General features: G+C 39.6%; 1 protein-coding gene across 1 annotated transcript; it reads right to left on the bottom strand.

Moving 5' to 3' along the window:
* Positions 1-1,286: 1,286 nt before the first annotated feature.
* Positions 1,287-16,748, bottom strand: LOC149829360 (BTB/POZ and MATH domain-containing protein 4-like). The gene is made up of 4 exons (XM_090018065.1): positions 15,977-16,748; positions 2,646-2,991; positions 2,218-2,503; positions 1,287-1,576 (listed from the first exon to the last, which is right to left on the bottom strand). The coding sequence occupies exons 1-4, from the start codon at positions 16,363-16,365 to the stop codon at positions 1,392-1,394; spliced, it is 1,206 nt and encodes a 401-aa protein (XP_089874191.1). The 5' UTR covers positions 16,366-16,748; the 3' UTR covers positions 1,287-1,391.
* Between the last annotated feature and the right edge of the window lie 644 nt (positions 16,749-17,392).

Here is a 17,392-nt window from a genome sequence, read left to right on the forward strand (position 1 = left end):
ACCAGGTCTTGGTGCCGGGTATGGTTTATTCAGTTATAAAAAGAAAAAGTCAACTTTCCTAACCAAATCTGGCCTTCCAGATTCAATCAAAATCCTGGCACTCAATGGCACCTTGATCAAAATGATGCTCCAGCCCTTACATTCTCGGTCTTCCATCCGTCCCTAGTAAGAAAAACAGCCTGCTACCTTAAAATGCCCTCTTTCATCCCGGACAGTGTATCCAAAACTCCATTTCATATGGAATATGTCTTAGATGTTAATTTTGGTCCAACCCTTATTTGGTGGGACCCAAAAATCAAGGGATCCCCATTTGCAGGCTACAGAGTGTTCTGAATTCTCCATGAATTTTAATACTTGTTCCCTCACTACATAGTTAATTTCATCTTCTATTCTGATATGAGTGCCCTGTCTCGTTTCAAAAGTTATTTGGTTTCGGACTAGACAGATCTTCCAAATTACCGTTTGAAAAGCAACATCCCAACATCTTTGGACCATCTTGTCCTTATATTTTTGAGACCTCCATCCGATCAGAGCTTGCTTTATACTCATGGCAGTTCCCTGTGATCTCCCAAATAAGTTGCACACCTTCCTCCATACTCTGGCAATGGGAGGACACGAGAGGAATAAGTGAGAGTGTGATTCCTCCGACTGCCCACACAACGCACCTGTTAGGAAGTGGCATCCCCAGTTTTTGGATCATGTCCAGGGTCAGGAGCCTCTCATCAAGTGCAAAACGGAGTGTAACAGTTGCCCGCAAAAAGAAGTGCTTTCCCCCATACAAGATATATAGATTTGATCTTTTTGCCCCTTTGGCTCTTCCAAAACTTAATTGGTGATTCTTCTTTTTTTTTTTGAAAAGCAAGCTGGGTTAGGCAGACCTATACCAGTTACTATTCAACGTACCACTGGGGTTTGAACCTGCAACGTCCCGCCACAAGGAGACGTGCACTGACAGCTCCTACAAACCAGGCGGAGCCCACTTTGGAGATGGTTTCTATTTGGCTTTGGCCTTGTGACAAAAGATTCACACAAGTATCTTAACCTCCAACTTGAAAGCCTTAAGCCAACCCATCTAACCAGGTGTGGACAATTAGAGAAAGGCATTGCTAAAATCCGTACATGGTGTTCACTATAAGTAGGCCGAATAGTGCAGGGATTTGCATGTGTGTGTTTTGCAGTTTGCAGTCACATGAATGCTGCAAACGGTCCAAGTGATTGCCTGCAATAGCATGCAAGCTCCACGGAACTTCAAATTTCCAGCGAAATAAGAAGCACCAGCAATAAAATAAACTGCAAGAACGAACTAATGAATCAGATGATTTAGCATCTTTTGTGCCATCATCAGCATCCTCTGACAGAATCACCATTTTACAACAAACAACAGGTATCAGTCAAGTTCGTTGTTTCACTCTCCTTCCATTTGTGTCCGTCCCATCGGATAGCTGAGCCCACACACTGCGACTCTTCCCTTGGCTGCTGCACTCCTCATCGCATCCGGCCACTGTCTTGAGAAGTGCAGACTGCAACGACGGGAAATTCTCTTTTAGGTACTCGAACCCCTCAGTCTGCATCACCGCTGCATTGAAAGTTTACACAAATTCAAGCACCCCCGAGATTTAAAGACATTGGCCACCACAAGGATTAGGAAACACTAGAAAAAGTTCAGTGACAGAAACGTAACACTCAATCTGTGGCCTTATTTCACATTCAATAGTCAAAACATGAGCCTTCCTAGACAACATTTAACCACCCTTTAGGGCCCGTAGGGGTCCACTGTGTTCTAGACGCACTTGTTTGCAAAACATGAAAGTCTTCCTAGACAACATTTAGCCGCCCTGCTTTCTGGACACACTCGTCTGCAAAACATGAAAGCCTTCCTAGACAACACTTAGCCGCCAGTCTATTTCTGCTAGAGAAATTGTTTCGCAATCAAACCAATCTAACTGTACAAAAATTCTGAAACTTATAAACCTACCACCTCAAAAGCTACTCTATAGTAATCCTTGAAAAGGGTACTCCAAGGACCAGCTTTCAATCATTAATTAGTATTATTGGCCTTAAACAAAATTATGCAAACAAGAAAAAGAATCCTAATGCACCAGGAGGTTAAGTCAACCCTTGTAACTTCTGAGCTCGGTTCATCATGTCTATGTTTTGACAGCAAAGAAAACTAGTATAACCAACAAAAACTAAAGCATATAAAACACAAAAACAAACCTGCAAGGTTTTCTGCAGCAAATTTCAAGCAAACAGCCTTTAGCTCTGTCACAGAATAACGGACTGCCAATGCAAGGATGCTAGCAACAGTATTCACGGATATGTTTTTGCATAGAGAAGATTCACACATCAGCCTAAGCCGTGCCAACCCGTACTTATCTGAAGCAGCTAACAATTTTGCAGCAAGTGTTTCAGACACTGAAGATGAACAGGAGGGACTTGTTGATGATGATGATGATAACTCTTCCTCCATCAGTGTGTCTGTGTATATAAAATGCAGCAAAGCCTAGCCAACATAGAGAAGAAGTCAAGCTAAGATCACTCAGATACATGAAACAATAATCAAACACCACTACCTGGGTATAACTAATAAACAATATAGAGTAGCAATGACATGAAAAAATGAAGTCACAAAGAAAGACTTTCACCTTAAAAACGTTTGGTTCTAGATCATTGATAACAATTTCATGTGTATCTTCCTGCAACTCCTCAAAGAATTGAGCTCGGAAGACAGGGGATCGAGCAGCGACTACTAGCTTGTGGGCATGAAATTTTTCTCCAGCCACATCGAAAACAACATCTGATCCTTCCTGATTATCCAAAAGTGCAGCAAAATGCTGGCCTATATCAGAATCTGGGACTTGTATCAAGTGTAACTGAAAGCAATCCATAGCCGACACCACCACACCAACGGTACAATTAATTTTTAAGCAGTCATCCTTTAGGTAATCCGAAGTCTCAAGCATAGCACGTCTGTAGAAGCGCTTGTAACCCCTATATAAAAGAAATTTTCAGTATGAGTTTGGTTTAACAAAAGATTCAAAGTAATTAATCTGAAACAGTCATAAAACCTAAGACTTCAATCCCTTTCATACTCTGCTATGTCACAGGGATTCAGCCAATAGGGTACTGGACCCGCATCGACACGACGCGACGCGACTTGGGTGTGGGTGCGGGTGTGGCACCCGGTGCGGTCAAGCCAACCCTGGGTGCGTAATGTCCAAATCTGGATTAAAAAAAAATAATACTGTTAAAAATTAGTGTTACTGCTGTTAACTGTTAAAAATTATATAAATAAATAAATAATATATATATATATATACCCTCCCGCAACCCCATACCCAAGTTTTTTTAAAGTGCCGCATCGCCGCACCCGCACCTATGTGACACAAGTACTCTGACATGGTTTCTACAAGCAACCATGTATGATAGTGTTACTGTTCCCAAAGAATAAATTGGGCAGAGATGGCTGACATGATAAGCACCATCCAATCAAAACAAACATTGAACAGAGAGAGTTATATATATACATCTATGTCACATGGGTGCGGGTGCGGGTGCGGGTGCGGAGCAATTTCAAAATTTTTGGCCATGGGGACACGGTTATATATATATATATATATATATATATATATATATATATATATATATATATATATATATATATATATATATATATATATATATATAAAACAATAATAAGACTCGGTCAAAGTTGTGCCCATTAGGAGACACAGCTATATATATATATATATAACAATAATAAGACTCAGCTATATATTATATATATATAAAGATCAATTTTTTTTTAGTTTTTATACATCTTTTGCCCTAAAAAATGGACAAAAATAGACTCAGTTAAAGTTGACCGAGTCCAAAATATGGACGGACTCGGCCCCGGTGTGTTGATCGAGTCCGACACTTGGTTGACCGTGTCCAAAGCCGCACCCGTGTCGGGGCGTGTCGATGTGGGTGCGTCGACGTTATAGCTGAGTCCGTGTGACTTTTATATATATATATATATATATATACAGGGAAATTATCAGGTATACTCAAGTGTATTGCACTCAGTATCCTGACCGTCAGATCCAGCATCTCCTCGTGATGCTAGATGGTTCTCTGATATAACTCAGAGAGCCATAACTTCACCTTATTGGCATACTATGCTATCTCCCTCTCATGTGGAGCTACAACATCCTCTCTCCCTCCTACCCTTGTCATTCCTGACCATATCAGTTAGGGTCATGTCTAGAGAACCCCCCCTTACCATTGTGGTGCTCTTACCTCTCTTTGCTCTTGCCTCCTTTGTGAAGATGAAAAACAAGGGTTCTTGAACCAACCTCCTGGTTTCAGGCTCCATCCTACAGATGAGGAGCTTGTGATTTAGTACCTACCTATTTCATTGCTTGCTGCCTTGCTGCTATCATATCTGACATAGACATATGCAACTGTGACCCATGGGATTTTCCTGGTGACTATCAACAATACCTTTCTTTTCTGAATGGAGTTGGGCTTTCGGCTTCTCCTATTTGATGGAAAAGTACTAAATCTATTCGTGTGGTTTCTTTTCCCTTGTTGTAGGGAGAGCGAGAAGTAATTTTTGCCTAGGAAAGACGCAAAGTATCCAAATAGGAACAGGTCCAACAGAGTTTGTGCCTCTGGTTATTGCAGGCCAACAGAAAAGGATTGGACAGTTCATGCATCCAGAAGCAACCTAAGTTATGGGGATGAAGAAAAGTTTTACAAGGAGAAGGCTCCCAAGGAATCCGAGATTGAGTAGATCATGCATGCATCTGATGCTGTGTCACAGGCTTGTTCTGCTCAAGTCATGTTCAACATCTGGCTGGATGAACCAGACATGCCTTGAGAGTCATCCGTAGCAACATAAGTGTGAGCACTGAAATAACAAGCACACTCATTCAGGGAGTGGAGCACATTTGAATTGCAACATGGGGCTCAACCTTACATCGTTCTACAAAGAAAGACCTCAACTGAAGTGATTTTTCATTGTCCTTTGATTCTTGTTTTATGTAATGAAACATGATGTCGGATATTGAAGACACTTTAACTGCACCACCATGATCAGTGACGCCAAAAAGTTTGCGGAGGAAGATGGGAACGTGAAGGAGAGGATCAATGCCCACAACAGCCTGGACACATTTTGTATTAACATGTATTCATCATGTAGATGCATCACATGCCACTTTATCTTATTCTCTCTTGAAAGGGAAGGATATGATGCAAAATGTTGTGAAAAGCGTTGAGGTGCAGTGAAGCACTCACCAAAATATGAAGCGAGGCATAAAGCATAAGCCTCACAAATACATTTTAAAAAACTTTAAAAAATATCTAAATATACAAATAAATAAAAGAAATTTTTTATTGATGAAGCAACAACCAATAAGAAATACGAAATCTCAAATAAATACCGAAAATATCACATAAATGTTTACTTTTCATGATTTAACAGGCTAAGTACATGTACATACACAATCACCTGCATATTTGCAAATAATAACACAAACTGAAAGTAACAATAAACAATTTGAAATATACAGAAGAAGATGATGATGATGAAAGGAAGAGGAAAATAAAGGAGGCAAGAAGAAAAGGGGAAGAAAAAAAAAAGGAGAGAGAGAGGTACGTACCTTGTTCTTCTTCCTTTTGGCGAGAGAGAGAGAGAGGAGGGGGAGGAGTGCCCTAACCTGTCGGTCGCCTCCCCCATTCTTTTGTTTATTTTTTACCATCAAATTTAGGTCAAATGCGGGTTTTGACCTCCATTTGATCCAAGTAGGCTAAGGCATGCACCTCAGCCTAAGGTGCGCCTTGCTTCAAAAGGCGAGCCTCAAGGTCTATGAGGTGCACGCCTCAGGCCTTTTGCGCTATGCATGTGAGCCTCAAGGCACAAAAGCCCTCGCCTTGAGGCGAGGCATGCTTTTTGCGCCATGAGGCACACTTTTCACAACACTGATATGATGTGTTTATGGCTACAATGCCTGATTAGCCATTAATCATCCAATGCCTTGAGGCTCAAAGACTTGAAGTAAGCTCTCCCTGTTCGTACCAGTGGTCTGTGTTGAAATCATGCAGCAAATTGCCTTTGATCATTCAAAATTGACAGTCATCAATAGTTCACAAGAATTCAATGTTAATCCGGATATCTTAAATTGGTTTTAATCAGACTGGATTGGTTAAGCATATGTAATCTAGATCCTAGACCTTTCGAATGGAAGGTAGATCAGTCAACTCATACCCTATTATGGGCAGCATATCTTTGTTCCAGATCCAAATCCACATCCTAACTTCATCCACAGGCCTTTTGAAAACCTAAAATAGGGCCCAAGTGTTCATTGTCAGTTGTCCATCCGAGACTTAAGTTGGATCCTTTTAGTAATAAGCTGAAGCGTTAGGTTCCAATTTTAATCATAAACTTGGTTTTCTATGTGAAGATAAAAGATAAATTAAATCCACTGCGCCATCCTTTCTATTTTGCTAAGTCTCAAATCTCTTTCTAGCCTACAAGTTATTTTAGCGTATGGCAGCAGATCCATATAAGCTTGGGATGATGGGTCCTAGCAAATGCAAAAAACCATCCCAATCAGCCAAATTCTTGTTAGGAAGCTTTATAGTGTTTTTTTATAATTAGTGGATTCAAAATTTCTTGTTAATGCATGGCGATAACATAATTCTTTTTTCTAATTTAAGGTGCATTTATTTCATGTTTGCAACGTCGATTATTGATATAAAGCATTTAAGATGGTAATTATTGCAAAGCTTGGAAAACTGTATAATAACCATTAACCAGAGACGAAACAAAAGATTTGTTGACTCTTTCTTTAATTTTAGAGTTTCTTATGCTGGCATGCTGACAACTGACATATTTACTCTTCTTTTCAGAGTTTGATTCAGCTTGAGTGCTGACAATCTGACATGATTGGTCATGACGGTAGCTGACCCTAGGGTTAGCGGTCATGAACGTTTGTGAGGCTTCCTACTTGCCAATCACTGCAGAGTCAAAGCAGCATTGCCAAAGGCAATTAATTGGCTGTCCTTTATCAGACCTCGAGGGGCATTGAAATCCAACCGTTAAAAGTTCTCAAGTGTAATACACTTGAGTGCACAGAATCATGACCAATACATACATACACACATACATACATATATATATACATGATGGGAAAATATTTTCTACTAATGATGGTAAGAAACTAATGAGCTAGAAATCATAGGTACAAATTGTATCGACTCAATCTAACCACATAGATATGTTCAACATGGTTTGTTTGCTAAGGATAAAGCCCTTGATTGTGCTTTTCTGATGTAAAAACATGATTTTTTGAGCTATGAAATTTTGGCACATTGTGGGCCATTGATTTTTTAACCCCTTTAAAAACCTAATTACTTGTCATAATCACATGATTCAAAACAAGTTTCCTACTAAACAAATCATGTAGACCACATCTGTAACATTTGATCTACAAAAAATGAAAATTTTTGAAGAGTGATTTCTACCCATTAGTTCCTTACATTCATTAGTAGCCAATATGTACCTTATATATACATATATTAATATATATATATATATATATGCACCTTCCATTTTCAGACAAAGGCAGCCACTAGATATTGTAGGTGGTGCACCTGTCATTTTCCAAGTCATCCATGCAACAAGAAGATGGCCAGATGCAATAACCAGTTCATAGGGTCTTTTCTCAGTCATGAGGTTTGTGAAAAACAACCTGGTGGGATCACTGAAGACAACTACATGAAAAAGATGATGATGGTTCATCAAACTGTTTCAAACAATTTCTGCCCACATGGGTGGCTAGAGAACACTTTGGGGTGTGTGTGTAGGGATGGCAGTGGACCGGGGGAAAGCGGGGCCCCGCCCCGCCTCGCCCCGTTTGGACCGGGGATGAAGGGTATGAAACGGGGATGGAGGCGGGGATGAAGGTTAAAATCCATCCCCGTCCGGGGGTGGAGGCGGGGATGGACTGGCACGTTCCCCCGCCCCGCCCCGCCCCGCCCCGGCCCATCCCCGCCCCGCCCCCGGCCCATCCCCGTCCCGGCCCCGCCCCATCCCCGCCCCCAACTCAGATGAACTGTTTACTAACCCTAACTCCCTTCCCTAATTTCCTAACCCTGGAGCCGGGCGACGTTACTGTGCACGTAGGACGCCGGGTTCTCGATAGCGTACCGGACTCCGGCCTGGGCGGCGAGGTGCATCACGTGGGTGAAGGCGACGAGGTCGAAGAGCTTGGCCAGGAGCCGGGCGTCGTTGATGTCGCCGGCGATGACGAAGACGCCGTGGTCGCCGAGGATTCGACGGCGGGCCTTCTTGAGCGAGGGGTCGTAGTAGTCGTTGAAGTTGTCGAGGCCGACGACACCGTCACCACGCTTCCGGAGGGCGAGCGAGACGTGGGTGCCGACAAAGCCAGCGGCGCCGGTGACGAGCACGCTCATCCCGCGGGGTCGGGGACGGGGGCGGGGTCGGGACGGGGACGGGGCGGGGGCGGGGCGGGGACGGGGACGGGGCGGGGACGGGGACGGGGACGGGGCGGGGGTGGAGGACATGAAACGGGGATGAAGGCGGGGGTGGAGGATAAAATCCATCCCCGCCGCGGAGGCGGGGCGGGGGTGGAGGATAAAATTTTGAGGCGGGGCGGGGGTGGAAACCTTGTCCCCCGCCCCGCCCCGCCCCACTGCCATCCCTATGTGTGTGTGTAAATCTAACTTTAAACCCTTTATATATTAACCTTACCAACATTCAACTAATTGAAGGCAATACATAGCCAACAAACTGATATAAAATAAAAAGTAGATATGATATCGTTTAATAACCTCCCCTAAGTTGTAAATGGCCTTTCACCATGGATAACTTGGACTTTTAGTACCAAAGTCTAGTTTCTTGCTAGGTCCTCAATGAACAAGGCAACAACCTGACTTTTGTTAGAAGTTGTTAATGTGTAATGTGTAACAGGGCATTCTTGTCTATTGTTCATGTTGTATTTTTACTATTGTATCAAGGGTAATATTGTAACTTACCCATTCAGCCTGTTATATAAAAGAAGAGGAGATGTCCCTATGTGGGTAGCGACCTTTATTATTTTTCTCCTTTCTTTTCTTTCTCTTTCGTTTTCTCTAAGTAACAGGGCATGCAGTCTAAGGTTGCAGTTTTCACATGGTATCGGAGCGGGTTCAGGTAAGTCACATCAGGTCGTGACATTTCCCATCTCCTTTCCTTTATTTTCAAAGGCCTTTCTCTATTTCTTTCTTCCTCTCCTTTGACGTCCTGTTTATCAGATCTGGTCAGTACCCATATTGGGTCAGATCTGTCCCTTCTCACTTTTTTTTCAGATCTGCATCTCAGCTATTGAGAACCGGATATGATTTTTCTCCTTCCTTTCTGTCATCTTTCTTTCTCTTCAGATTGCCCCAGATCCTGCGTGAGCCCTATTTCATCAGATCTATATCAGATCTGTGTCCCTTCTCTTAAATCTAACCCTAAAGATAACTTTTCTGGGTTAAATCCATTTCTTATATCTCCTTCTTCGCGTCTTTAGACCAAATATTATCTTCTTGTATAGAAGGAAAATAATCACCAAGGTTTACATTTATTCCTAGCATTAACAGGTACTGTTGTTTTCGTTTTTCAAAAAAAAAGGCAGCAGACCTGCAAGCAGATTATCTGTCGTATTGAGTTGGTGATTGTTTGATTCTTTGTTCTCTTGCTTGCGTCCTTTTTCTCATGGCTTACTCCAATGCTCTCACTTCTTCGTTTCTTAACCAACTTGTTTCTGAAAAGTCAGATGAATCCAATTTTATAACCGGGACAAAACAAATAATCTTCTTCATTTGTAGTCATGACCTGATGGATCACTTCGATGGATCCAAAGTTGCACCATAGGAATTTGTGTTAATGACTAGGGAAAACTAAAAGACAAAGGAAACGGAGACAGCCAAAGATTTCATTCCCGATTTTATAGTTTGTTAAAAATCCAGATTATGACACATGGTTCAAGAATGACTAGACTGTTGTAACATTTATCATGGCTACTCTTTCGAGATAGGTCATTCTTCATACTCCAACTGAAGTAACGGTTTATGAGCTTTGGGAAGTTCTTCATAGGTGGTATGAACAGATATCCACTCAAAAGATGTATCATCTCAAATCTGAATTTGGAGTCTTAAAGAGAGGAAGTGGCAGCATTACAGACTTTCTTGATAAAGTGAAGTACGTTCTTGATCAGTTGGCTAACATTGGAAGTCTCGTGGCATATGAGAATGTATGCAGTCAGACACCTCGGGACTACGAGATGAATACAATATGTTCAAGGCGATGTACATGGGGCATGAGAAGAGAGGTAATTTCGATCAGCTCAGGCCTATGTGGATGGAATTTGAGTCCAATTTTGGTATATCTGCAAAGAGAGATTCTATACCCCAATATAAAGTGTTTATATATATATATTCAGTCTTGTAATAGTTAATGCCTTATAGGGGCATTTTAGTCCTTTAACATGTAATAGTGTTTGTTTATTAGAAACCGCATTTTTATTTTTGTTACTTTTTCTTTTTCTTTTCCTTTTCTTTTTCTCTTTTTTGGCCATTAATGGGCTCTATGGTCTTTTGACCATATAGTCATTGAGACTCCCCAACAGTTATAAATAAGACCGTTGGGAGCTCCCAACGACTCTATTTGGGAGCTCCCAATGGCGTCCCTCTCTCTCTCGTAAAGTGTATAAATAGGGGTGGTGTTCCTCCCATTCTTCAATGCCTTTAGCTAAAGCATATGTTCAATAAAGATATATTTTTTATCTTTTGTGTTGCCCCTTTATTGGCTATGGTATTGTCCCATAGTGGACTTGTGCTTCCACACTTTATGTTTGTGATCTTGTAAGCCCTTAGAGGCATTTTTTTTTATATTTTTTCACATATTTCATTACATGGTATCAGAGCCATAGTGCTCTTGGTCTTGTGAAAAGTGGTCATCAAGTGTTCGTGATTGTGGGAAAACATCCAAAAGTGTATGTGTTTATAGTGACTCTAGTGAACGTACTCTTTCACATTCTTCTCCTTCTCCTTTCAATCTTCTATCAAGTCAAAATGGAGTATGAACATAAAATTGATTTCAACTATATGGTGTGGGCATCTGCTATAGAAAATAACCTCAAAAAAAAAAGAAGCTTTGGGGATATGTGATTGGCACTATCCCTAAACCTCAACTCAAGCCCACTAAATTAGAAGAAAATCAAGAGAAAGCCTTGAAAGGAGATGTTTAAATTAAAGCTATTAAAGATCATCAATCTAAGGTTGAAGATTGAGAAAGTAACCATAAAAAAAAAATCATGCTTTATAAACAATGTTGAACTCAAAATATGTGACAACATTACTAAATTTCGTAAAGCCAATGAGACATGGTTCTTTATGAAGGGCATATATACCCAAAAAGACCTTGCAAGAAAATATTAGAACTACCAAACAAGGGGACTTGAATGCCCGAGATCTCTTTAGTGCTCTATCTTTGTTATGGGATGAATTGACACTCTTAAAACCTAAGTGGGTTGTCACTAAAGACGTTGAACTTAGACATCAATTAATGGAGAGAGAACAATTTTTTCAATTCTTGTATGGGCTTCAGCCCGAATTTGAACAAGTTAGATCTTCTCTTCTCCATAGATTTAAACATTTTTCTTTGAAAGATGTGATTGTCGAGATATGTCAAGAGAAAACTCGTCTTGGCAAGATTAAAGGAGGAGAGGAAGTGTTGGCGGTTTCTAAACTTGGCAGCCATGGTTGGCATTCTCGATAATTGGTATCGGATCGGCCACATACAACTCGTTGACTCGAATGAGTCAACTTGGTAACTCTGACGAGTCAAGATTTTTTATTTAATTTTTTAAAAATAAATAATAAGTAATTTATGATACAAAAAAAATAACATATTAGGTGTGATTTATTATATAAAGTAATAAACAAAACTTAAAAACTATATATTAAATATATTTTTAAAAATATTAAAAATGGTATTTTCACTATTTGAATTAAAAAATAGTGTGTTATTTGCAAAATATCATAATGTACTTGATAAAACATAAATATCACATTGTAATCATGATATTTTATATTCTAAACATAATTTTTTTAGAGAAAATATTTTTTAAATATATAAATAATTGCATGGGAATTAATTAGATGCATTAAAATAGTAATTTTGGTCAAATACTTGTTTATTACCATTATTTCACTATTAAATATTATCATTTAATTTCCTCTCTCTCTTGCTAATAAATTCTCATCCATGTACCAACACTAAATGCAACCTTGAAACTTGAAAGTAAAAATATTTTCAAAATCTGGCTTTGAAAAATTGAAAGCTTTTAATGCTTTTAATTAATATTTTTTAAATTTTTAGCAAAACATCTTTAATGCTTTTACCATAACACGTCTTTAGTTAATGCTTTTAGTTAATGACATTTCAATTTTCAATGTAGTAGCTAAGACTTGGTCGAGTCAATGACAAACTTAGTCGACTCTTAGCTGACTCGGCCAAGTCAAAGTGTGACTCAACTAAGTTTGGTCATAACCGAGTTATACTATTTTTTAAACTCGGCTAGGTCCTTATCCAAGACAACTCGGGCGAGTCACGAGTTGACTCGTCGAGTTTGCCAACCATGTCGGCAACCATATGAAGACTTATAAGCCTCTACACTTTGGGAGACAAAATAACTATAGTGGTGGCTCTACCTATAGAAAAGCTAAGGAGTCGGGACACATAAGGCCTAATTGTCCAAATCTCAATAGTACCTCCAAGAACAAGATGGCTTTCGTTGAAGAATCCACACCAAAATAGGAATAATCATTTAAAGGAGGAAACTCATTTTCTCTCTGAACTATTAAAGGCACTCCAACAATTACTCAACTACCTATCAACTTCGAGTGCTATGTGCTCTTAGATTCTTGACTCAAGAGCTTCCTTTCATATAACACCACACGAGAATATCTTATCCAATATATACAATAATTCAAATTTATCTTGTGTTTCTACCGTGGATGATACATCTTTGCAAATCAAAAGTATTGAAACCTTAGACTCTAAAAACTCTCAAAAAATAAAAATTTGTGTTCCAAAAGTTAGGGTGGTTCTAAAATTAAATTTAAATCTTTTTTTAGTTTCTCAAATTTTTTACTATGGATGTGAAATTTCCTACTCATCTAAAGGTTGCTCTGTGCAGGATCTCCGGTCCGAGAAGCAGATTGGGCAAGGCCATAGGAGGAGAGATCTCTATTTCATGGATTCGCTAAATCTTTCTTCAAAATCTTTTTGTAATTATGTTCAAGATAAAAACATTGAAACTTAGCATAAAAGACTTGGACATCCTAGTTATTCAAAAATGTATCTCTTCTTTTTTTGGGAAAAAAATTGTAATGAAAAAGATGTTATTTGTAAAGATTGCATTCTTGAAAAGATGAAATCTATTCCTTTTTCTAATAGAACTTTTGTTTCTACAAAACCTTTTGAATTAGTGCATTGGGATGTGTGGGAACCTTCTCCGATCATATCAAAAGGAGACTACTGATATTATGTCATTTTTATTGACTATTTCACTAGATATGTGTGGATCTACTTCCTTAATCTCAAGTCTGAAGTTTTTTTCTTCTTTAAAGAATTTCACATGATTAGCAAAAGCCATTGGGTTTGGGAGCCTTTGATTGGCCATACTACATGTCACCACTCCCACCACATAGTACCTAGACATCAACCCCTTTAAATAGGGGAATTAGGTTCATCCTTCTCCTTACTGAAGACATCAAATGAAAGTATTATCCAATGTTTAATCCCCTATGTTCAACCAAGATATCTTGAAACTTTTCACTCTTTGAGCTCCTCCCTAACATGCAATTTGTCAATCTTCTTGATTAAATTCTTAATATGTGATTGAACTATTAGGAACCCACTCCCTCCTGAACTGCATGAAGTTTCCTTTGCAATGACTGCAACTATCCTCATGTTTCTTGTGAAATCCTTCCTTCTAATAATCCTCTTGCCACTAATAATCCTCCATAAGATCTCTAACTTTCTCACAATAATGAAGGTTGCCAACCTCCACACTCAAATGAGTTCCAACTTCCTCAATCAACTTATAGAAACCTTGGTGTCTCAACCACCAGAACTCAAAACAACCATCCTCACGTCATTAAGCATCCACCCAAAATAACAAAAATGGTTCCAAATTTGAGATTGTCCTAGGATGAATTCAACCTAAAATGTAATGGAAAATTACCCACAAAAGAGTGAGATATGAGAAACTGAACCAAACATTTAAAGCATGGAGTCCTGTTAGACTAGGTAAAGCAATCCTAGGGGCACAAACTGATTGAATTTACTTGGACCTTAAATCCAACAAATTATTTTTCGGATATGGAATTATAGCTATTAAAATAGATCCAAATGTGTCAAATCAGATTCAGACTTATATGTTCGAACTCTTTTCAGAATTGAACTTGGACTCAGATCAACATTTCCTATTGAATCTATGCTAATATCTGAACTAAATTTGAACAATTTGCACTTTTCCATCTTTCCAGGTTGGTGTTCAATGATCTGTGTATCCCTACTAACAGGATATCTATCAGAACCGACCTTGAACTCATTGGATCTCCCCATATCTTCACCCCCTAATGCATGCCTATTGCTGTCACTCAGGCACAGGATAAAGATAACATCCTTCATAGGCATTAATGGACCTGGAATTTCTCCCAAGTTAGGTCTAAGTCGTCTGACTCTGCCCAAAAATGTGTGTTTTTGGAGCTCAGGCCCATAGACAACCCTAAGCAATAGTGAAATCCCTCTGAACTCTTAGCCAGACTGGATCAATGTTCAAAATAAACCCTCCCTTCCCCCCAAACCGACCAGTGGAGGCAACTCAAAGTTGCAATTTCTCCATATACCATTAGCCGTGTCCAAATAAAAAACACCAAAGCAAATGTTTTGATTGTTTAAATGATGATAATTACGAAAGTCAAGAAAATGGTTGGTAATTATCATCCACCATGAAGTGTGCACCAAAAAGAGTAAAACTGAAGAAGAACCACTTGAAATTTCCACGAGAGCAACAAAACCGACAGCTTCACCTCACCAGTTTTAATACCTAGTATAACTGTGAAGCAAAGAAAGGCTCCAGAATAACAAATTCAAGCCTGTACAGAATCCATACAATTCTTCAGGGACAAGAAGATCCCCTGTGAAGCAAAGAAAGGCTCCAGAATAACAAATTCAAGCCTGTACAGAATCCATACAATTCTTCAGGGACAAGAAGATCCCAACATAATCATAACACCTGTGGCAGGTAAGACGCCTAGGAAATCTTCCCTAAAAAGATAGGGACAAATAAAATAAGAAAATTGAAATCCCAAAACGTTCAAACAAATTTTCACAAAAATTACAGTATTACCCTATGAAAAGCCGAACGAATCCTCCATAAGAGGTGAGAGAACGAATACTTAATAGAAGAATCAAACGGAATCATAGGAACAACCATAGTGACAAACATCGTAATATTTTCAAAAATATCAATTCATTTTTTGCAAACAACAAAAAAAAAACGTGAAAAAAAAGGAAACCCATGTACAACGTCCAAAAGAATCAAGAGAACAATTTCTTTGCACCGATGGTAATCTAATGCGATAATCAACTACTACAAAAACGTAATTTCAGATGACGTGAATCATTTTCAAGTATAATATAAAACTACCTAACAAAATAAACAAGTCATTTCATCAAAAAAGAAACAACCACAAGGGCATACCAAACTGAACGCCTAACGAGTTTAATAGAAACATTTAAAAGTATTACAAAGCATAACAAGAACCCTTCGAATTCCAGAAACAAAGACAAAGAAATGCGCCAAATGAACCCTATAATTCTGACAGAATAGATATCCCAACAAAAAATGGGATAAGAACTCGTGATACCTACCACATGCTACCGCGGTACTTCAGCGTATACGGCCCGCTCTCGAGAGACCGGTCAAAGTGACTGTGGACCTTGTGCTTCCCCTTCCCGCTCTGGTCGACGAGCGTGAGCTCGAAGAGCGCCCTGACGTCGGTGCCCTCGCTCGCGAGCGCGATGAAGACAGAAACGTAGAGAGAGTTGTCCTCGGCGTTCTTCCCGTCGGGGTAGAAGTAGATCGCCCACTGGTACCCCCCGACGGTGAAATTGTCGCTCGCGATGTGGCGCCCCACGCCCATCCCCTTGGCCAGCGAGTACCCCTTGATGACGAACTTGTGCGAACCATTGACCGTCTCAGTCACCGAGCGCGAGCTCGTCGGAGAGAGCGCGAGCCCCTCCGGCGTTCTGCCGGGCATTCTCCTTCCGGCAAGAGACCGATCTTGCGGAGGACGGAATCAGAGTTTCCGGAGAGGGGTGCTGGGCATCATTCTGAAAACCCTAGCACGGCGGGAATTTCGAAACACGATTTTTCCTTGGAAAATGATTCCCGGCATGAAAATGGACCAGAAGAAGGGGAAATTAGGGTTTTCTGGAAGGAAACCACAGCGTCGGGGAGAAAACGTAGCTTCGGTTGGAGTCTAGAGGAGGGGATTTTGGAGGTGGGAAAACGGAATCCGGTGGGGGAAACTGAAATTTCTGAGACGCCTTTGGGGATTTCTCCGACGAGCGATCGGCGGAAAATTCTCGCTATTTCTCTCGTTTGCTTCGGCCGGAATTTCTCTTCTTCGAGAAAATGAGAGAATTGACGGACGCTGTTTGCAAATTTAAAAAGTGTGTTATGGAAAATGATGGCATTTGTACTTTCTTTTACCTAGGGGAATAGAAATTTACATAGACACCACTAACTTATTAAGATATATACATATAACGACTTATAACCTGAAGGATTACATAGACACCACTAAACTGAGATAAGCTACTTCAAATGATCCTTCGGTTCACAGCAGCTTGCAAAAGTTAAATTGACTATTTTTTTTTATATTTACACTAAAAAAAAAAACGCCCACAACAACAAAAACCTAGCCACTCTGGCTATGGAGGATGAAAAGAACCAAATGAAAATTGGTGAAAAGTGAGAAATAAAGATTAATGAATTAACTTTTAATATTTTTTCAAGAAATGATATGGATGTATTTTTTTTTCAAATAACCACAGTTTAGGTTAATAGAGTTGGACTGATGTGGTAATTTATTCCAAGAGAGAAAATTGTGAGGAGAGTATTTGTAGTTCCAATATTTTTAAAATACTAAATAAGGAGACATGATTAAGAAAAAGATCGTATTGTACGGCAATAATGATGCATTTTTGTTTTGAAATGTTCTATAATTTTTCAAAATCAGCCAAACATCCAAATTCATACATTTTTACCTTTAAAAAGACCTT

This window comes from Nuphar pumila, chromosome 9, assembly GCF_984573655.1.
Source record: "Nuphar pumila chromosome 9, dmNupPumi1.hap1.1, whole genome shotgun sequence".
NCBI classification, from domain to species: domain Eukaryota; kingdom Viridiplantae; phylum Streptophyta; class Magnoliopsida; order Nymphaeales; family Nymphaeaceae; genus Nuphar; species Nuphar pumila.